The 23,379-nt window shown below is 48.4% G+C and overlaps 1 protein-coding gene across 1 annotated transcript in view; it reads right to left on the minus strand.

Moving 5' to 3' along the window:
- Nucleotides 1–22,113, minus strand: part of CACNG4 (calcium voltage-gated channel auxiliary subunit gamma 4) — a 44,884-nt gene extending 22,771 nt beyond the window's left edge. The window contains exon 1 of the mRNA XM_026099115.2: nt 21,778–22,113. Coding sequence (XP_025954900.2) covers nt 21,778–22,000 — 223 coding nt within the window. The 5' untranslated portion in view covers nt 22,001–22,113. The remainder of the gene's footprint in view (nt 1–21,777) is intronic.
- Nucleotides 22,114–23,379: the final 1,266 nt, after the last annotated feature.

The raw sequence follows: 23,379 nt of genomic DNA on the forward strand, positions 1-23,379 counted from the left end.
TAATAGCAATGAACATCTCTAACCTGACATCTAGGACTGAGCTCTTTCTTCACAAACCTTCTTTTGGTTTTTATCTGCTCAGCTCCCTGTGCAGGTCAGTCATGCACCCCCAAGTTTTTCTCATGAAAAAAGAGAGGAGTTAGATTGGAGAGCTGTGATATAGGAGCTCAGTAGTTAACCGATAATATACAGGATATTTGGACACTGGGAATCATGTCGAATTTCCATGTCTCTTCAATTCATGTTGATCCATCACAGGATGATGGCATTTAAAGAAAAATGGACTGGATATTGAAGAAGCAATAGGGAAATTTCACTCCATAAATCATTTTAATTGAAGGAAATGCTTGCAATACGTCTGGCTTCATAACGCAGTGACCTTGAGTTGGGTCTGCACTCATTCTGGAGCATGTCTTCCTCATTCCTATGCCAGCTTGTTGGGTTATACATAGAAGAAAAATCTCTAGAGATTGATCATGCACAATCAGTGATGCAGGACTGAACCAGGACAGATGACAACAGGGAATCCAAAGGTTAGGAGAAAGGGGGTGTAATTGGCAGACCCTGAGGATGGCTGAATTGGGGAAATGCAAGTCAAGTTTCAAAGCCATCTGCACAATGTATTAGCACAAAGGACAATCCACTAAGAGAGATTACAGCAATGCCTCCAAGAGACTGTGCTGTCTAGCAGACTACTCAGGGCTGATAACCAACCCTGTGATGACATAACTGGGCGTCTGGCTACAAAGAATAGGTTCCAGTGTGAAAAAATAAAAGGCAGAAAAATGTTTCTGCAAGAAAATATAAAGGAAAAGTGACGGACTTCAGCTGGAACCAGAGTTACTACTGTTCCAGTTAACTGCTGATTAGCTGTAGCCCATGCAGCCCCTCAGGTGCCGTTCCCAGCGGGCAGAAGACCTGCGCTGGAGGCTGGTTGCAGAAGGAGGGAGTCTCCTGCGCCGGGGGCGTTCAGAGCTGGCGCGGGACCGATGGGGAGCCCCGGAGCCCGGGACAGTCCCGGCCCCGGCCCCGGCTGGGCAGCAGGAGGGGGCAGCAGGGGAGGTCGGTGGCAAATGGCACAGCGGATGGGGCGTGCTGCTCGCTAGGGAGGGACTTTGAGAGTGGGAAGACGACAATTAGCAGCTCTGGGGGAGGAAGAGAGAGGGAGCGAGTTGAAAAAGGAGGAGGAAAAGGAGCGCTTCAAGGCAGAGGGGGAAGGAAACTGGAGGTGGTTCACAGGGGAGGAGGGAAGGAAACATGGAAGAAGGTGGGAGGGAGAGAGCGAGCTGAGGAGGAAGAGCTGGGGAGGGTGGGCCGTGGGTGGCCGCGGGGAGGAGAGCGCTGCGAGAGGCTGGGGAGGAGAAAGGGAGCCTGACAGATTGGCAGTGCCTGTGGAGACGGGCACCAGATGGCTACGCCGGGTCTCTGCCGAGCATCCGTCTTTGCTTTCCCTGCACTCGCATCCCCGCTCCGCTCCGTGTGCGCAGGCTCCTCTCCCGTACCGGGAAAGAGTCAGTGCTAGTACTAACGACAGCAGGCAAGGCGATGGATAAAGCAGCTGCCTGATGAAAATTAAGAGCCTGACACTTATCATCCCCAGATTGATTTAAATAGCTGAAGTTAACAAATGAATTAATACATCGAAAGGGAGACAGCTACCAAATAGCTCTGCTTAAATGAACACAAGCAGAGGAGATTTCATCTGGATCCCACACCTGAAACTTTCTATTTTCTAATGCAAACTAAACAGTGACAAATAAAAATGAGACTGCAAAAGCAGCATGAGCTCTTTAAGCTTTAATTATTCATCAGAACTGTTTTCTTCTCTACTGAGATTCAGAGCAACACATTTAAGCAGGTTACGCTAAGGTTTATGGAAGATGTAACTTGCTTGTTACACCGGCTAATAAATACAACTAAGCACAATGGTCCGACAGTATTTGTAGAAATAGCATTTGGGAGAATGTGTTTAATGAATCAGAAGTGCCTAATCTATTCAGTCTTGAAAAGCAAAGCATATCATGCAAAATTACAGTGCACTAAAGCACAGACGCATAAATATTTTATTGATGGATTCTGAGGTTACTTTCTTCCCTCTGTCGGTATTTCAGAATTGCATTTTTACTACGAAATGTCCCTACCTGCAGGAGGGAAGGACAATGCTGGTGGAAGCTTTGGGCAACCCAGTCTGTGATCTCAATCCTGCATTGAAATAGCGCATCTCAGCGCCCCAGTCCTTTTCAGCACCACACGTCTCCCATTGCAACCAAAAAGGCTTCCTGCTTTTTGCCGGCATAGGATGGTGGGGCAGTGACAGGAGAGGTCAACGGCTGGGGGAAGACATCCCCAAGCAATTTTCCTTTTGCTGGGAAGACATAAGGAAAGGTAGGTCCCCATGTGCCTGGCTGCTGAGCTGGTTATGCCACCGACTGCCTCCCACACCCTCCTCTTCAAGCCTCTGTCTCCCCAGCACCTTACAAGCATTGCATTTCCATCAGCAGGCACCTGTGTGGGGTAGATGGGTCGTGCTTACACATTACAGGGGGTTTGTGGCTTGTCCTACATCTCACAGGGCGACTCTTCAATCACCCTTGGTGGTTGCAGCGCGGCACCTGCGCGGCTCGGCGGCTGGCCTTCTGCAACGCTCGGCATCGCAGGCACCGTCTTTCCTCCCGGGTTGTGAAAGCAGGAGAGGGCCAGGTTGCTGACACTGGGAGCGACCTCCGGACAGGCCAGCTTGTGCAGCACCGCCAGAGCTGCCTACCTGGGACCGCTGCCATGCAGAAGGAGAGATTTACAGCACCTTTCCCCTCCAGGCACTTTATCTGGCGTGATACAGCGCTTGCAGTGCCTCTCGCATTTCCAGGTATTGCAAACCCCCTGTCTTGCGCAGAAGCTGGAGCGGGGGCCGGTGCTGAGCCCCGCGGCCGCCCGCGCCGGAGCAGCCGCCCGCCCTGTGCCCCGCGACTGTCCTGGCAGCCGGGCTGCCTGGTGCAGGCAGCGGAAGGGCAGCTTTCCAAAATCCCGCTTCTCTTAACGGGGCCACATTCTGCTACTTACTCAATCTTTACAACTCAGTGAGATGCTGCCAATATATTTTTGCCAAGGAGCTGAGGCAAAAATATGTCTCCTCTTCCCACTCCGTCAGCCTGTGAAAAATCTCAGTCGTGTGCAAAGCGGCCCCGTGTATTTGTGCGTATCGGGGCAGCGGGGAATAAGAGTTTCTGCTAATTTCTTCTCCAACTGAAAATCTGCCTTGTAGCGAGGAAGCGCTGTTTTTACCGTGTATAAATTTGGGTAGAAAAGCTTTGTGCTGTGCAGAAATGGGAGTTCATGCAGGGGACAGGCTGGAGCTCTGCTCCCCGTAAGCAAAGCCTTTAACTGCTCTGCGTCTCGGGTTCTCCTCTGTGCAATGGAGGCAACGATGGCTTAGACAGCATTTGGAGATTTACGGCTTGAAAAGCCCTATATTAGCAAAGTTGCTTATTAATGGACAAGGAAAAGAAGCACAATCCTTCTAAGGTGAGGATCTCCCTGTTTAAAAAGTGCTTGAAACTCCCCAAGGGCCAGAGAAACTCCAGGTGTTTAATGTGTTAACTTGAATTATCTGTTAATTAAATAAGACTCCCCCATGCAGCCCTGGGCTGGGATTCCAGCTCTGCTCTGAACGGGCTGGGTACTTGGTGCAGAGCGGGTGCGGTGTTTTTTTTTTTAAAGCTTCACAGCAACTTTGCAAACTACATGTTCCAAAAAGGTGTATTTCTCTCTCTTGCTTTCCCTAGACCTTGCATGACTTCAAGACATGAAATGTTAATGAAAGTTTGCCAGGCTTCCAGGTCTCTGAAATGGAAGTTAAAAATCCTGCACCATAGGATGGCTCTAAAAATATTCAGGCATGTCGAAATATCAGGCGGTTCCAACAGCTCTCTTGCACACAATGCCACAGATGCATCAGGCCTTTAGCTCCTAAACATTAGCTGTTAAGAAAGTTTTCCTAGTGATCACAAATCCCTAATACTCTGCAGACGGGGTTCATTAGGTTATGCACCTGCACATAGCTACCGGAGAGTGAGGATCTGCTGGTGTCATTTAACTTCAACCTTTTTATCCTTTCTGTCCCGCAGCCTCTCTCCTGTGCCGCTGTCCTGAGGATTCCCAAGGTGATGAACATCCCCAGGATGAACGTGGCCCGAAACACCAGCCCTGCAGGTTTTCAGACGCGCGCTGAGGCCTGACACCATCCCGCCCAGCATCGGGGCCTAGCTCCTGGGTCCTGCTCTTCGGCGTCTTTTACTGCCCGGGGACGCAGGGGTTCTGCTTGTACGGTGGTTTCTGCTTTTTAGGCATGACGACACCTAAGTCCCGCTGTGAATCTGGTCCTAAGAGCTCCTGAACGGCAGAGTCACGTTGTCACGCGACGTGAACGCGTTTCTGCTTGCAGGCTACACGTGCCCCAAGCAACCCGAACTTCAGCTTCCCGCTAACTGGCAAATTACTCAATATGCCAGGTGTAACTGCATTGACTGCTGAAGGGTTCCTGAAGAAATACAGTTGTCTCCTTGCAGTTTTAAGGTGTTTTTTTCTAAGAGTGTTCTGGGAGCTGGTTTTCCAGTATCGCAGACACCTTCTGCGCCGAGAAGCGCAACGCACATTCTCCCCGTGAAACAAATGAGGCTCCCGAATGCGATGATTTGGATCGTGACTTCGAGCACAATCTTGAATAAGAAGCGGTGTCTAAAACGTTCCCATCACCGGAGAAGCCACTGGAGGCTTTGTGACTCAGAGCACCTCTGAGTCATGCATCACGATGCTCCCGGCTCTCGGGGGACAGCAGCTTGCTGCTAGCCTGTATCCGCCATGGATTACGGCTTTCCCTCCCGGGCTTAGCCATTAGCGAGGTGTTCGGACCCCAAAACCCTGGACATCCCGTCGATCTGTGTCAATGGAAGGAAACCGCATGCAAAGAACGTGACCTTATCCTGCAGCACCAGATCTAAGGGCTGGATTTTTGGCTCAGGTGTGTGCAAAAAGTTTATTATTCCCAGTAATGGGCAGGCTGCCTGGCCACACTCTAGCCCTATGTAAGTACATTATGAGTCAGACTCAGATTGCTATTTTTGAGCTAGCGAGTAGAAATAATTCATGCACATGTGAGTTAAAATTCTGCTTAAAAATTACTCTGTCTTTGAAGGTTAAAACTTGTGAGATTTATAGTATTTGCTATCGAGTTTCATTTTACTAGGTTTTTTCCAGCTGTTACTGTAAGCATAGACCCTCATCCTGCAAGCCTTTCTGCACTCTAAGGATCTTCTCTCATGCAAATATCTCCATTTCTAGAGCTGGTAGAACCAGTTGCATACGTAAGTTTTATGAAGACTTTGCGCCTTACACCGGACCAAAGTCTTGCGCCAAACACTGAGATGCATGATATTTCTTAAGCAAAAGCTCAAGCAATAAACCTTCTTCTTTTAGGGATTTTTGAAACCAATTTCTGAATATTGAATTAATTTGTCTGCCAGTATGAACTGAGGTTTTGGAAAGGTAAAAGGTGCAGGCTTGCGTGTGTTAGCTTTGTGAGCAAAAGCACAAAAAGAAAACACTTTTTCATCAATATGAGCTTCTGTAAATTGTATTCTATTCTTAGGAGAGAAAACATAATGTAAAAAAAAAATCTAATAATTTAAACCTTTTGCAGGAAAAGAGGCAGAAGCAATGGGAACCTCTGAAATGATAAATGTATGAATTTATTCCACTGCCACTGTGGGGTTTTAAATTAGTTTTATTTTTCTTTTATTTCTTGTTGTTGACAAGTTGGATCCCGTTGCTATCCAGTTGTAATGCTTAGAGATAAGAAAATCTTGAAGGTCAAAAATGCTGCTCTTCGTTATTCCTGTGTAAGGTAATCTTACTGTGTTTGTGGCAACGCGGAGCGATCTCACGTCACTGTGGGTACCTGAATCGTGCCAAAGTAATGGCAAAATCCACCATTCCCATCCCCTCCCTTTAAGTTGTTGCAATGAAAAAAATAGGCATCTGTAAGAAAAGCTTCACGTATGACGCAAATGTTGGCCTGGAGGAAATAAAGACAGTGCATTGCGCTGGTGGTCTCACATACAGCCCCCCACCACCACTCACGGGTGATGAACTAGTCTGTAGTTGACTCTGTTACCAACGAGCATTTTGCCACTAACGCTCCAAAATGCAGACGGAGGCGAACGTAGGGGTGGGTGTTACAACGTCTACGCGCAGACGCGGCTTTCCTTGACAGTTTTGTAACATCCAAAAGAAAGAAAAGAGAATGAAGAGGAAGCAAAGCGTACAGGCCTTGATCGCGACAGGCCCCCAGCTCTTTGACTGCCAGCTTTTCGCTGTGCTACAGCATGAAACCATGGGTCTCCGCTAAATCATGCTCTGAGTAACCGTGGATGGATCACGTACGTGCAAGACCTGGAACAAGAGTTTCTCGCGGCTGACAGCACAGTTGTGGATCAAGACATGCCTTTTCCTTATTGCTGGGAGGGGCTGAAGTCTGAAGTTGGGTCTCTGTGTTGAAAGTCTTAATGCAATCTTGTTTTAAGAGAAAAAAAAAAAAAAAACCCCACACAACAAGAAAAGAGTACTATCCAGGAATGGGATCGAGTAGTGCAAGCTGCCCGTTTTTCCGATAGCAGGATTTCCTTTTTACTAAAACACCTCTGACTCCAGCAGTATGTGTCAACCAGCTAAACCAGAGATTTCAGCTACAAGGTTTGGACCTGTGTTTTCTGGGAACAGGACCGTAGAGGGGAAATAGGGGGAACCAGCTTGTCCGTACCGCCTTGCTGTGGCAGCAGGACTGTCTTTGCACTTCACTGTCGTACAACCAATTGTCAGACTAAGATCCTTTCTTTTACATAGTCGGGGGCTTAATTCAGCCTGGAATAAACGGGCAGTTAACAATGGGCCAAACTCAGCTTGGATGTTGCTCTAGTTAATTAGGAAGAGCCGCATCAGGGCTAAAATTGACACCCAGCGTTGAAGTGACTGCCTTTAGAGGCAGGGAAGAAAACCCTTGCTTAGCTCACTGCATCCAGCTCTTCAAATGCAAATTAACCTGTCAACATCTGCATGTAGCCACAAAGAGTAGCTGCAACAAGGAGCTCTAAACATCCAAAAGGAGGTCTGAAAATGTTTCCTTCCAAATAGCTATTTTCTAAAATAATTTCTAGTAAATAAGAATACATTTGAAGTGGTAAACTGAGCATCTGCTACATGAAACGAATGGAGGACAGCATGTGAAAAGAAACATATGTCAAGTGTGCACTTCAGATGCATTGACTACTTGCCTCCAAAAAAGTGAATTTAACCAGACTTGCAGCAAACACGGAGCAGAAATTACCTCTGCAGCCACAAGAGCAGCCCTGAATAACTGTAAAAATTAAGCTCAGCCATACCTTTTCCTCCCCGTAGTTGGAGAGAACAGTTCCCTGTATTTAGCTGATTCATGGAGTCTTTTGCTGCGAGAAGCCCTCGGCATGCCAAGCCCAGATGGCTTTTGTTTGGAGCAAACACTGTCTCCTTACTAGTGCATTAGCAGAGCTAACCAAGGCACTGCTGGAGCCAAATCATACCAGATCTGGTTCATAGGAGAGACGATACAAAAAATACCCCTGTGCTTTTCTAGAGGATCTTGTATGCCAGCGACGTCCTTGCTGTGATGGATTCGGCAACGCGTAGAGCAGGAAATGAGCTCCATCGCTGGAAGGGAATTGCTTGTGAATCAATTCCTTTCCCGAATACACTGCAGCTCAGGTAAATTGTATTTCAGTATTTTGTTTAGCTCGTTATCCTCAGACAAGACGTTTATTGACTTAAGTGAAGATCTTACTTACGTAACAAGTACAGAATAAGGCTCCTTTAGCATGAAAGAGAAGGAAAGGTTGGATTTCAGATCTAAAAGCGCAACTTTTCTTTACGAGAAAGGAATATTTTGCTCTTGCTTTCGGCGTGAGCCGGCCATAAGACAAGGCGATAGCTCTGCCCACCTTCTGATCGTCTCTTCTCTGTTGGGGGACTAATCTCCCACGAAGCCGGGTACCCAGTACCGACTGCCAGCCCGCGGAGGCCCGGCTTCGTTGCAGGCAGGCAGCTCTGGCCTCGGGTGCAGGCACCTCCTAAGCCTTTCTCACTGAAACGAAAACAAGCCGCCAGCGGCTTCCGTGGCTGCTACAACACTGCTGTGCTGTAGTGTGATTAAAGAGGAGTGAAAATCCCATCCCCATACGCAGCAGCTCGACACTGGAGCAAGCTCGGGCCAGCGCTGTCGCTCATCTGCGGGCGTTCGGCCTGCACCAGGACTGGGAAAATAGTAAAGATCTTAGACTCGGGTGACAGCGTCAGGCTGTGGCCTTTCCGCCCTGGCGTAACTTGGCATCGGTACTAACAACTACAAAGCGAGGGACGGGCAGAGCAGACGAAAGAGAAAATCCTCTAGAAAACACAAGAACCTGCCAGACACAACTGCCGGTCCCTGAGACAACTTCCGAAATCAGATGCCCTCCCGCCCCTTATCAGTGGCTTCTCCTCTTTGCTCGCTTTAAGCTTCAGTACTTCTTCCCTGACGGGCGAAGTGCAATTACCGCAGCGAGCCGCCCCCGCGCTCGCAGCCGGGTGAACTGCCAGGGCGCAGCGGGGGCTTTAATCCCCTCGGCCCGCGACGCGGCACGGCGAGCGCTATCGAGCCCGCGTCCACCATGGCAACAGCCCGGGGCCTCCAGGAATGAGCTTTCCGCCGTGCCCCTGGGCCTGGCTTCGACATCTTCCTTGTTCCGCAGCCAAAGACATAAATAAAATTCCAAGGGTCGCGTAAAGGCAGGAAACGCTGTAGAAAAGGGCTGCCCGATAGTTAATTTAGGAAGGGAGATAGCATTAAAAGCGTATGAACGTGGCTGCATATTGATGCTGTATAAATATTTAAAGGGATGCCTCGTCTAAGGGCAGCATTCCAAGCTACACCTAAAATAACGCGCGCGAATGGAAATTAAAAGAATATTTCACCATTCAGATCTGTTTAAGCTGCCTTTGAAATGTGTGGGGTTTTTTTGTTTTTTTGTTTTACCCCAGCCACTGAACATTAGTATGAGAAAAGATATCAGACAAAATTCATTTTTGGTGTAATTCTACCCAAGTCAGCAGACTTCAACTGAAGATGATTTTTTCTGGCCTTTTAAATAGAGTGTAATTTTCTCCGTGGGTAGTTATTAAATGCTGTCGAGAGGGAGATTGCGGCTGCTGTTGGAAAGGCATTCGGGAGAGGTCATTCTATCCCATGTGAATAACACCAGTGAAAAAAACGGGAGGTTTGCAGTTTTTACAAGTCGAAAAGTCCCTTAGGGCTCTAACTACACCACACATCGCTGCCTGACCCAAAGCTAAGAGCACACGTCTATTCTGAGTTAAGATATTCCAGCTTGACAGCCACTCCTACATTACACGAATTCTCCCTTTAGAAATCTCTTAAAGCACTGGAGGGGGCATTGCAGAAGATGTCCATCGGGACGTTTGGTCCCATCTCCATCAGGGAGGACGTATTCCCCGAGTGTAATCTGGGAGTCTCAGCTGCTCTACGTTGACATTTTGGACCTGGCTAGGGTTTGTACCCCGTTCACCAGCCGTCCTAAGCACTAGTCGAGAGACACGTTCCCTACCCTCCCTTCGGACTCCGTGATTGCTGGGGTCCCGTCTGCACGTGGGCCATCAGGAAGGGTGCGGGGAGCGCCCAGCCTAGTGCTGCAGGCACACCTTCATGACACGACAGACGTTTTCAGGCTGAGGACGTTTTAGACTGAAAGGTTCCCAATTTCTTGGCATAGAAGCACCCCGAGATCACTGCACGGGAGGGTGTCACTGCTGCCCAGCAGCAGGATGGCCAGGCGACACCTCCTCTCCAAAGGGAACTCAAGGATCTGGATCCTAGGTGGATGGCAGTGCCCCTGGCATGGAGCTGAGCCCGGTACCCAAACTGAGGAGCAGGAGCCAAGACACAGCGCCGTGCTTAACCCTACTCTAGGGTAACGTAGGCAGGTCTCCACCCAGCCCAAAGTTCTCCAGACTTGCTCTTTCAAGGCACCTGAGCTTTCTTCTCACCACTGTCCAGCCCAGTACTCCAGCTTGCCCTGGCAGGAATCAGCAGCTCCATTTTTAGGCAGTGCAGCACCTCACTTTGTCTGGATCTCGCCAGACGTAAATCCAAATCTTGGCTAAATGTTGGGGCCAAACTCAGAGAACTGTTTGACCATTTTACAAAAAGCCTAACTAGAAGAGAGAAGACTCATGGGATGAAAACAGGGGAACACACGAGAGCTCATAATTAACATAACATGCCACAGATGAAATTAAAATGTAAATTAGTATCTCTAAACAAAGTGGTTAAGCTCAATCCTTTGGGACAGTTAAACATGAAATGGGCAAAGGCTGTATCAGAGGATCTGTTCGTACACTTGTAGCACTTTGCGCTAGATTGTAGGTATTTTCCTTCTCCGGCAGCCACAACGCCGAGCTCCAGGAAAGGATGTGTCTGTGCGATGCAGCGCAGCTCAGCAATAATTACCCGTTGTGCCGGGTGATGAGCTGCCCTTTTGGTTCTTCAGTAGCCCATGCACCTGGACTTGAACGAACACCGAAGAATATGCACAGAAAACATTTTTATGTAAGAGGAGGTGAACATCGCTAAAAATCAGAGAGCCTTTGTATGGCATGCCAAACTGCTGAAGCGAAAAAATGTCTTCAGTGAAAGGGCTCAGATGTGAGCATGTTTCAGTGCACAGCTCCAGGAAAAACTCTGATAATAAATGTGAGCTTGTTATCGTTGCTTTTCAGTGGGAAGTAAAGCCGGAAGCAGGGTCGTGCCGGCTAATTGAAGCTTACATTTTCATTCAAGCACTGCATTTTAATTATAAACTGGTGACACAAGTGTCACTTAGTTCTTATCCTGTTTTAAGTGCGCGTATATATAAAAATATTTTCAGTTATTAATTTATTCTTGTGATCATGTTCATTATCCTATATTATGTCTACCAGGCACGTGTCTAATAACATGTTTGATACATGCTAATTCTTATGCCTCTTTTAATACAGGGCTTACACACACATTTGAGGCTGAACAGCGTGCCAGTTGGCCACCAAACCAGGTGCACATTAATGCTATAAAATCAGCATCAGTGACAGCGTACCCATATTCTGGCCAGCTGCAACCACTTGCACAGCCCTCCCAGGGCAGAGTATTCATGCCAGGAAAAGGGGTAACCGGTGGGAACTGCTGCATTCGAAGATGTAACCCATAGACCTGGACAACGAGGTCTTGGCTTCCCAGGTCTGGGCCCCGATTGAGAAGCCCCCGTTCGTCCTCTGCATAACCTCTGCATCCGAGCAGCTCCTCTGCTTCTGCAAGGTCAAGCACGTGTTGACTCCTCGCAGGACGAAGGCCCGGGGTAAGATTTAGAATTCAGGTGGAAAATTTCTGGCCCGTATTTCCTTCTCTGCAGGGTTTTACTGCTGCGTCCCAAGACTGTCTCCAGCTAGAACGCTGACATTTTTATACAGAAATGTAAATAAAATGAGTAAAAGGTCATTGGGAATTGGCTACCAAGAGACACAAAAAGTCATTAAAATCAGAACAAGACTACAAATAAAAACGAGGGGAATATTCCTAGGAAACAAGTTATGAGGGTAATCTCTTTCAAAACCATTGAATGGAATGAGGTAGCTATTTTTTTTTCCTCTTAATTTACTATCCACCTATAAAGTGGATTCTATTTCACTAGCGCTATCATAGTGGGACATTGCAAATGAATCGTTTGACTGGCTATAATTAGAAGTTATACTCTGAATGCAGCAGCTTGTATTACTCTTAAATACTATATACTTGATTCCAGAGCTTGCACCTTTAAGGATCTCAAAGCATCTCCAAAACTGTCTGCATTTGCCGGTGCTGAAGTCAAGGACAGCAATATAGCAAAATGTGCACAGCGAAGGAGAAATGCTCACCAGCCACTGAAGAAAACCTTCGGTCTACTGAGAAGAACCACAGGACGTTTAATGTCATGATTAGCAGATAGAGGCATAGTCTCAGACAAATATTCTGGAAACACCTAAGTAACTCAGAAAAACAAATTCTCTTGGCTCCCAATGCAACATAAGCTTCAAAGACATAAATCATTTCTGGAAATACATTTAGAGTTCACAAACCCCACTCTGAAAAGATCACCCATCATCTCAAAGGATCTTTTGTTGACGGGCATCAATGTCTTTTAGCAGTAAACAGAGCTAGGCGGATGCGCGCCAGCACTGATCCAAATCCAGGCTGGTCACATCCAAGCAGCGCTAAGGCCAAGGCCAATAAACTCAGCCTCTCGCCAGGTTTTTTAGCCGGCTGCATATACGTGGAGTGGCGTTTGGATGGGGACTGATGTGTCCTACCAGGCGGTTGGAAGTATGAGCTTGGGTCTGTCTGCAAAGAGACACCCCAAAGTCTTGCAACGGCAACAACTCGCTCTGCTGCCTGTCTGCAGGATAAGGTTGAGCACCTAACTGGCTAGGATCAGAAACCACAGTTTTTACGAAGACATTTCCAAACTGCTACTTAGATCCCTGAGCTGGTTTATCATATCCAGGGTAGCTCTGCTTGATACTGACATTTTCCAGCAGTTCTCATAATAAAACCCAATTTCAATTCTTTATATTGTTGTCAAGCTCTTACTGTACAGAACAGACAGTTGCAAGCTGGATGGATGGGTGTCAAGTTGGCAGATGGGAGCAGGGGAGTTTAAGTTTGGGAGGAAACGGAAGAGTCTAGGAGCACAAGACCACTCTCCCTCTACATCTTGCAATAGAAACCAAATTTCTGAAGTTTGGGGATTTCATGATTGCCAACAAATAACACACAGGCAGTGTTTCCTATTCTCCATCAACAGAGACATATTCCGACAATAACAGTTATTTTAGGCAATATTTTGGGCTATTTACAGGGTTTCAACCCTGTTCATGAGTTATGGGTATAAGTGTAACGCCGCATAATGCAAATTTCTGTTTCACCAGTTTGCTAAAAACAAACAAACATGCAAAGAAACCAACTCTAGCCAAATTTGCATTTAAAAAGTATGTAAGTATGCAAAAGAACATTGTTATGGTTTACCTCAGACTAGATGATCCACTGGGCAAAGACAATTAAAGCACACTATTGCCATTAGCGAATGATGTACAGGGGAATATTACTAACCTTCATGTCTGGCTACCTTCGAAAACTCAGTCTAAACAATTGCAAGGTCTTTCAGCTCCAACGAGTCTGCTATCTCATTAGCCTGTGGGTATCTCAATGCTGGGAGCTGAGCTTTAAAAAAAATACCGTGGCGATTCTTACAAAGAATTATCCACAGTGTGTTGATAATAGCAATCACTGATATTCAGTGAGCCATAAGAAAGATATATGCAGCTGTAAGATAGGTATATGCAATAAGTTGTATTTGAGATTTGATTACATTTAGGCAATGTACCTCTGGCATTATTCTATTTCAAGTTATAATTGTGACATGTCATGGTTTCTATTTAATGCCTTACAGCAACAATACATAAACTATGCCTCTGGGAAGCAAATAAGACACAACAACAACCCCAGAGCTATTGAATACTGTATTTGTGGACAAGATAAAATGTTCAATCATCCATATTCTATCCCAAATTGTATCATTTAAAATGTATAAATGGGAGAAAACTGATCTGAGACCTCTGGTAGAAAATTGGCAGTGACTTAAAAACAGTTATTAACTAAATCTGAAAAAAAGTTGGAACATAAATGAGGATGGTAACTCCTCACTGAACTGGGTACCTCTTCCCGTTGAATGGGAGATGCTTGTTGCTTCTGAGCATCTCTGAAACATTTGGCATTATCAAGCTAATGGGATTGGCTAAGCGAGATGCTTTCAAAGGGCATAACTGAATGGCACAATTCCAAAACAGCAATTAAAAGGAGGAATGCTTGAAAAAGAACAATGAAGAGGTTAATTTGTATCAGGGCCTGGCAATCTGCACAGGAAACACTATAATTGCATGTAGCACTTCTCTTTTGGCCACCTCTGCTTCTCTTTTGTCCACCTCTCCCTATCACGACAGCATGTTTATAATCCGTTGTCCCTATATATATGAAGTGAATGATAGATATGAAGACGAAAAGTGACTCATTTCTGCTGAAGAAGAATTTACAGTACTCTTTGCAAAATAAACAGGAGCCCAGATAAACACACAAGAAACAAAGTAAAACGGATAGGAGAAAGAGAGCACAAGTCTCTCATCCTTTGACAAGTGTATGGTTATATATTTTTGGATGGCAGGAGGGCACAGAGATGCTTGAGAGTTAAGAGGAGAAATAAAAAACCCTGGATTTCTACCTGGGGCAGTACCTACCAGTTTTCTAAAGAAAGCCTCTTGCATAGTGTTGAAAAGGTAATTTAGAAGGTACCTTTTTAACAGAAGGGAAGTTATAATGTTTCAGGGCGGGAGGAAAAGGGAATGAGACCAAAGATGTTCAGACTACAACATACCATGAGAAGGAAGAGGAAGAAGGGCTGGACTATCTGCCAGGCTAAATCAAGGACAGCTTCGACGATTTGACGGAATTTGACCCACAGCATGCAACAACTGGCAAGAAGGCCCCCAGATGTGAAGGGAGATGGAGCTAAAGTCTGCCTAGGCCAGGCCATCCATCCTGCAGGCAGTTTGCCCTGAGGCTTGCTATTTCGAGAGATTAGAGAGGCCACATATCATTAATATTATAATAAATCCCAAGATAGAAGAAGTCAGAGTCTCACAGTTTGCTCTGGTCCCCAGCACCTCTTTTGCCATGCGCCCTCCCACACATGGCAAAAATATGCATTTACACATGCAGAACATCTTTCTGAAAGGCAAAAATATAAACCAAAGCCCAGGGAAAAGCCACCTTCCACTCTAAAACTCTTAGGGTAAAATGAACAGATCTACCTCAGGAATGCAGACGAACAAATAAAAGGAGTAACCATCTGGAAAGAGAAGAGAGAAGACAAAATGCACTGTAATTTAACTGATCAAAATACGCCGAAGAACTCAGACACCTTAGTGCAAGGCAGAAAGTACAGAGAAGCCCTGCATGGCACTAGAGCTGTCTACCGAAAACATCCTTTTGTTCTGAAGTCATAAATGTGTATCACTCTCACAGACATATGGGCAGTTGTGCATTTATCCTGTTTATTTTACTACTCCTTTGCATCCTGCCTTGCCATCTGTTGGGAAGAATTTGGATGCTGAACCATAAGACAGCAATATAATAAATACCAGTAAACAGAAATCTAAATTGACGATAACCACAAAGTAATGATTTGAAGCAGGACCAGTTTTTCAGTACAACAACAATGTTGGAAAGTACGATTTATTCCATGAGACGATTCTTGGCTCAGAAAAGAAGGACTAGCAGGAAAAGGTCCAGTGGAAGGGACAGATCTATGATCCCTTCACTTATATTGGCTTCATATTGGCATAATTCCACTGACTTCCTAGAAAGCAGTTTAAATTTATGGGAGTGGAGAATCAGACTTAATCCTGTCCCTCAAGGAAAACATGCTTAAATACAAAATTTTATAAAACATAAGCAAAATGCTTCAAAAACAGTTAAACTCGTGTTCATACAAGTTAACTGAGCTGGGCAGTCCTATTGCTGCGTCCCAGTTTCTCCACATTTTCTTTTCCCTTTTATTATTACTACAGAGGAAAGCAGATGGGAAGGAAGCACAGTTATCCCCGCTGTTCAGGGACAGAAAGATAAAGGAACTTGCCCAACATCACGCGGGAAATCTAGCAAAGCCCAGACCTACAGCCCGTCCTCCTCCATCTCCACCTCCATCTCCATCGTGAGATGCAGAAGTCACCGCTCCGCTCCGACCCACCAAACCACACAGACCCCTGCTGAATAGCTGCACGCTTAGCAGTATTACACCAGACTTCACATTACACCTTCACATTACATTTTGGGTCAAAAGAATTAACAAGGGACGTGAACACACTGGCCTCACCTGATTTTTCCCCTGTTATCGTTCTGTTTCCGTAAAGGTGCACATGGCTCCGAATGAGGGCACCAGCCACGCGCTCCTCCTCCTCTAACCTTTAAGGGTGGCTCACGTGTGCTGCACCTGGCAAGGCTCTGGCCAAAGTTAGGGGCTCGACAGCATGAGCTGAGCAGAGCTCGCGCAGACTAGCAGAGAAGGTGAGACATAACTACTGTGCTGAAATTTTACACTAACGAAAATACCTCGTCGTATTTGCCTGCTTTACTGCGGAGAGGGTGAGAAGGCAGGGCAAGCCCTGAAGAGGTGCAACGGCTACCAGCTCCTGCCGGTATCTAAAAAAGGCCATAAAAGGTGCAGCAGAGGGGTCAGCCAGACGAGGCCGTGGCAGCTGGAAGGAGCCCAAGGGCTGCATTACTTCACGAAGGTCACTTAGGACCCCAAAATGTGACACAGAGTACCACAAATGCCATCTGCCAACCATCCACAATACGCAGTACGACTACATACAGAATAAAAAGTTACTACAGCCCAGCCCAGCCACAGCTATCCTACTTGTATAACCCATCGCATCCTCGACTCCTGCCACATGACATTTGTGAAACACTTAGGTAAAATGAGTATTATCCACATTATATCTTGCGCAGACGAAAAAGCTTTACAGCTGGATTACAAATACGCTTTCATTGGTCTATAGCCTTCAGGGAGTATCAGTAATGCACCGAACGTCTCTGGGTTCCAAGTTTTGCGCTGGGATATCTGACATGCTGAGAGCCATGGAGGGGGGAAAAAACCCAGCATATGCAGCCTGATGGCTCCCTACTGGCTATACAGTAGATCAAGTTCAAGAGAGCAAATTAATTCATTAAAGCAACATATATTCAGTCAATTAGCTTCAGATCCATGTTTCATATAACATCACAGGAAGAATGGATGCTTTGTTAAATCAATACAGTCATTGCAGAGCCTCTGTTAGGAGCATTCAAAGAGGTGCATTTACGAGATCCACGCTTTTTTTAGAAGAGAATAGATCTATCTCTTAGCCCACCTTATGCTGACAGCTCCCCCAACACAAAAATTCTTGATATTTTAAAATATGCTACGTAGTGGACATGATTTTGAACGCTGCTTCCCTAAAGGTTGCTCCAACCTCAGAACCTCTGTCTGGCAAACAGAATGCTCCAGAAAGGAAAATAAAGCTAAAAAGGCTGTCAAAAATCACTCCCCCAGCTTCTGACAAAACCCCACTGCTCCAAACACCGACACAAAGACGACGTCTGAGCTGCGAGCATTGCACTGAGCAGCGATCAGTACAGCACCAGCACTTTCGCAACAGCACGTGTTTCACAAGCGAAATGGAGATGGGAAAGAAGGTATGGAAAGACAACGAAAACACGGGCTGAATTTCAGGAAAGTCTTTCTCAAATGTGTTTGAATTTCTTTTGAAAGATTTGTGGATAAGAGTTCACCCTTCAGGGCCTACGATACACACACAAGATATATATATCTTATCCAAGAAATAGGTTATGGCAGTCACAGAATGAGTTTTTCCTAGCAGAGACGCTTGTTTGTGTATTCTCCGCATGCAGCTACCTCGTTCATAGCGCAAACCCAGGCTCACATGCCTGTAAAGACCGAGATGACCTACTGCCTCGTCTTCTAATCCACCTCCTTGCACCAGTGGATATAATCTCCAAGGCAGGCCATGCCTCATATTAAAGTGATAAAACATTTGCTGTTAAGCAAACAAAAATTTGGCAACAGCATTTGAAAAGTCTGCATTGTATTTAGCTTATTACAAATAGCGGTGGTGCTAGGACTTCGTAGCATTGCTCCAAGAATACTAAAGAATACTCATTCTTTTTGGAATTTGCAGCACTGATGGATGGCAGCCTTCTTTTATTTGCTTGCCTCAAACATTTGTATAAGCATTTTTATTTTGTTTTCAAAAGTATCCATGGAAGCAGAGCATGCGCATGCCGCGATACCCATGTTTGCGCGCATTCATCCAAGCCAGGAGACTTGCGAATAATTGTGCAAATGTGCATTTGTGCAAGTTTTTGAGTCATAAATCATTTACTCCGTCCTTCCTCCCGATGAGAAATGTTTCGGTTACCCAGTCAGGAAGGACAAATGGTGCCACGTGAATTAAATAACCACCTGCACCACTTGCAAAGTAATCGACAAACAGGGAATATTGAAAGCAGCAGACACAACAGGTTCAAAGGGATTCGTATGCTGAAGTGTTTAATAAAATACTCTTTGAATAAATTTAAACCGCAAGTACATTGCTTGATTTCATACTGGTGTCACAGGGCCTGCAGAGCTCTCCGTTGTGAGCAGCCCTATTAACTTCAGCATGGTTGTTCTTGAAGACGAAGCAGTTTCAGTGGATAAAGTGGTGTTTTAAAAATTACTTTTTTTTAGGTAAATATTTGGCACATCTGTTTAACAGCAGTTTCTCCTTAGGAGTAAGATTCTGTAAGGCTTACAGAGCTGGACATTTACCATCTACATTACTGCACATTTACCCTGGGAACGGGGGCTGCTAAAAAGTTACAGTGGCTAATCTGTCTTTATCAGGTTAGTCTGAGCACAGGGGACTATTCCTAAGAGCACTATTCTCTGCAAGACTCTGCTCTTCGGCCCCTTGACGCCGATCCGCAGCGAGGGACGACGACCACAGCCCGGCTGTGGACGCGGGACATCACAGCTGCCACTTGAAACGGGGCCGATTTGCTCTTTCTATTGCTCTGCCTTTTCAAGCGAGGCCGGGACGGCTGCGTGCACCGGGACGTCACGAGAAACTTCTCACGCGTCTCGTGGTACTTTGGTTTTAGCTGCCAGAACCGCAGGCGCCGTGGATCCGCCGTGGCCCCCAGACCACAGCAGCCCTCGCCGGAGGCTCCGGGCCACCGCGGCCCCGGCACAGAGGCACGACCCAGCAGCACCTGCCTCTGGTACGGGCACATCCACCCGCAGCTTGCTTCAAGCTGTCTGCTCCCTAAGGCAATCGCCTTAGAGCGAGGCTTTAAACTGCTGTTTAAAACCACCTAAGACCCAAGGAGCCGCCCACCTCCACCTTGACAGACACCGGGATTCTGCGGGCGAGCGCTTGACTGATGTGTCATTAATGCTGCTTCTGGAGTGACTAAGCTCCATAGTAGTATTGACTAGTAGTACCGAAACACGGTTTCGTCCCCAAGATAACCGCAGCCCCAAACAAAGAGAATATGCTGGATCCTTAACTGTCTCACTCCAGTTATCATTGCAGTGCTAATTGGTCGTAAAGCGTTACCTCCAAGAAGAAAACCAGGAAAACACTGAGAAATGCCTAATAATTCACTCAGGAAGCCTCCCTTTGCCATCCTGTTCCAGCAGATTTGTTTGAAATCTTGGAATCTGGGGATACCGAACAGGTGACGTCTCAAAATCAAGAATAATGATTTTTATTGATATACTTTAGAAACATTTCAATGGAAAATTTCAGCTGACCTGAAATTTACTCAGTGCAATGCTTTATTCATGTCGATGGCAATTTAAGAGGCTGCTCAAGAAATTTCCAGCTTTTGCACATTTGCGTCTTAGGTCTGTCTGTTTTGAGATAAGAGTTAAGACCGTAACAATAAATGAAGTAGGCTTTTATAATTACTATGCCAAACCACAGAAAGAGTTCTAAAAATAGGTTTCAAGCCAGACTATTAAAACTGTATATAAAAATTTGTAACTCGAATTATTTTCTTGCTGTATATCTCACCAGAGTGGCAAGTATTACGGTGTGGTTTCATTAAAAGAACCATCCATTCAGGATGACTGACATTCGGAACAAACAGGGGGTTGTTTTTTTAAATTTTCTCCTAGAAATGATTTCATTATTTGATAAAACAAAGCAACCTTTCAGTGTTGAAATCAAAGTGCCAGGATATGGTTTAAAGCATTAGTATTTTCATGTGTCTACATATTTTATTTTATAAAGACAGAGCACACCGAAAATTTAAGAATGTAGTTTCTTTTTCTCATATCCGTGAATGAGGACAGTTTTCTCAAATCATTCCTTCTTAGCATATATTCGACAAACAACTTTAAAATTTTTAACGTGAATTTTGAGGCGACCCAGCTGCTGAGCCGCAGCTGCTTGGCGGTCGCACGCACGCTTCGTGCTCCCCGACCTGATGGAGGTTCAAGTCCCACCGCACACAACTGCTATGTGCAACTTCTCCACAAATACCGGCTGGAAAGACTTTACTGACATCTTTCTTTTTTATATATGTATAAAGTTCTGCCCTAAGCCCAGCTGAAATTCAGGGAAAAATTCCACCAGTTCTAGTTAAAGCTGAACCGTGTGAGATTCCTAGGAGACCAAGCAGAAAACCCGACTTTGTGAAACTTGGGGATTTCTCCTAGGTCCGACAGGCCTAGTCTAGCAGAACATGCTCAGCAACTCCTGGAGGACGCAAACTAAACACTGAGGACAGAGCCTGGAGACACCAGAACAAGCCTAGCCCAGACCACGAGATTCGGTCCGAGCGGAGGACGCTCAGCATCTCCCAGGAAACTCCGCAGCCGTCAAAAATCAACCTACATTTTCCAGGTGCCATAAAAAGCCCTGACCAAGAGTTAGGTTTCCTTTAGGAGTTATAAAGCTAAGCATCACTCCTGCCAGGAAACCTCCCATTTCAGCAGTCCTTTCTCTCTCTTTCTGTCTAAAAATATTTTCTCGTCCGACAGCCGTTCTGTGCACGCATACTACCACTTGGTAGCAAACACGGTATTTTAAGGGAAAGAGCGCTGTTACGCTGTAGCCTTAAATTGTTAGGAAGAAGACAAGATCTGAAGAGACGTGAGGACGCGGTGCTTCTAGGATACCACAGCCTTTTCTGGAGAGAGGAAAAACACCCAGCTCGGGGTGCAAACGCCGGTCCCCGAACCGCAGCCGGGCTCGCCGGGGCCGAGCTGCCTGTCGGCTGGACCAGCCCGGAGACCGGGGTCGCCAAGTTCAGGTGCACCAAGTCGCGATGACGGAATCAGGGGCACTGAGGATGCTCCGCCGAGGGCAGCAGTGTGGGGGAAAAAGGGGGGGGAACATATTTCCCCCCCCCCCCAGCCGAGCAGCAGCTCAGCAGGCGGCTTTCCTCGGGCTCTGCCTTGCAGCCGGCACCGCGGAGCCTCCGCACCGGCGCTGAGGGAGCGGCAGAGGTTGCGGCCCTGCGCGCCGCGCTGCCAGATGTTGCCGCCCCGCGCGCGCGCGCGCTGCCAGATGTTGCCGCCGCCCGGGGCTCGCTGCACCGCTGCCCCAGCCCCGGCCCCGCGCGTCGCCGCTCCCCGCCCGGGGTCCGGCCGCCCTCGGACACCGGAGCCGGCGCCTCTCCGCCCCACCGGCTCCGCTCCGCGGCGGGGGAACGCGGGCCGCCCCGCACCGCGCTCGAGCGGCCCCGGAGCCTCCGGCACCCCCCGCGCCCCGGGGCCCCGGCCGGGCTCGGCAGCCCGCGGTCCGGTTCCCATAGCAATGCCGGAGATGCCGGTTGCCACGGCAACACCATCCTCCTCCTCCTCCTCCTCCTCCTCCTCCTCCTCGCCGGCCGTGCCGGAGCCGCGGCACCGGCTGCGGCGGGCTGCGCTCCCCTCCGCTCCGCTCCGCTCCCCTCCGCTCCCCTCCGCTCCCCCCGGCGCGGCGCGGCCAAGTTTCCCCGCCCGGCGCCGCCGCGGCCGGTACCTTCGAGGCAGCAGATGCGCCAGAGCCCCGAGTGCGTGAGGTCGCCCCGCGCCCGCCGCGGCGGCCCCTGCGCCTCGTCGGCCGTGAGGTTGGTGCCGTTGCAGATGTGGGCGCTGGAGTAGAGCCAGTAGTCGGTGCCGATGGCGATGGCCATGAGGCTGAAGGCGGCGAAGGCGCCCACCGTGGTCAGCAGCATCTGGACGCCGCGGTCACACCACACCATGGTGCTTCATAGTCCCCCCGCGCGGGCGCGGGGGCCGCAACGACACCGCCCGGCCGCGCCGCCGCCGCCGCCCGCGGGAGGGAGCCGAGTCACGGGGCGGGGGGCGGAGGCGGGGGGGGGGGGGTTCCGCCGCCGCCGCCGCCGCCGCCGCCGCCGCGGGGCCGGGCTCCGCCGCCGGCCGCGCCCCGCTCCGCCCCGCGCCGCCCCCGCGCAGCCTCCGCGCCGCCACCTGTTGGCGCAGCGGCAGCGCGCGGAGCCCGGCGCCGCGGTGCCCCAGGGGTTGCGGGCGGAGAACGGGGGGGGGTCCGCCCCCGCCGCCCCCCCCCCCAGCGCCCCCGGCCCTTCGCCCAGGCCGCCGCCGAGCCCCCCGCGGGCGCTGCGCGGGTCCGTCGCGCCTTGGTGCTGCCGCGCGGGCACGTGCGCCCGAGCGCGGGTGCCAGGGACGGGGGGGCCCCGGGGGTGTCCGCGCCGTCACCGCTCCGTGGAGGTCCAGCCGTCACCCCCCCCCCCCCGCAGCCTTACGCGGTGGTTCCTTATGGAAGAAGGCTGTGGGCGAGGATTCGGTCTGCTGGGCTTCTTTTGTTTGGGAAGAGAGGGAGAGGAACCAGCACCTTGGGAATATTTCCTGATGGAAAACCATCCGCGTTGTGGCCGCGCTCTCCCTTCCTTCCACCCCGGCTCCCACCACCGCGCGGTAACGAGTCGGCCGTGCGCGGCCTCGTCTGAGTGACGAGCCAGACGAACGGGAACCTGGCTGATCTGCGCCCGCGTTGGCGCGGCCCGAGCGCGGCAGCTCACCGCGACTGCGGGCGTGAAATCGGCAGTGGGAGGACAAGAGCTGCCAACCTGGAGAAAGGCAGCCTTCTCCCCGCCGGCGCAGGCAGGGCTGCAGGCGCTCTGCCGGCTCCGTTGCTCGGCATCCCAACGCAGACGCCCGCTTCGCTTGCTGGTCCTTTTCCTAAAAACAATGAGAGCAAAAAAAGCAAATGCAAATTAAAAGCTGATCTGTATTCCACAAAAACCTTGGCTTCTGCACGGTGCTCGGACCTGAAGCCTGTAAACACAGAAGCGTCCCAAAGTTGGATGCTAGATTTAAGTATATAAATTCTGCTTTACTTTTCAGTTGTAGCTTATAGATCCAGCAGCGCCTCTGCAAAATCACCCTCTAAATTAATGTCTCCATTAGGGATGGAGGAATGAAGCCAGGTAAACGCTAAAGCAGAGTGAAGCCTCATTCAGGAAAACTGAATTGAGCATTTAAGTTTAATGAGGTTCAACAAACTTCTCATTTAAAATATATGTTTGTACCTCTGGGCTTTGGGGGTTTGGACAGAGTGGGAAAATGAGCTACTGAAACAGCAGGAGAGAAGCTATTTCCA

This window comes from Dromaius novaehollandiae, chromosome 18, assembly GCF_036370855.1.
Source record: "Dromaius novaehollandiae isolate bDroNov1 chromosome 18, bDroNov1.hap1, whole genome shotgun sequence".
Classification (NCBI taxonomy): domain Eukaryota; kingdom Metazoa; phylum Chordata; class Aves; order Casuariiformes; family Dromaiidae; genus Dromaius; species Dromaius novaehollandiae.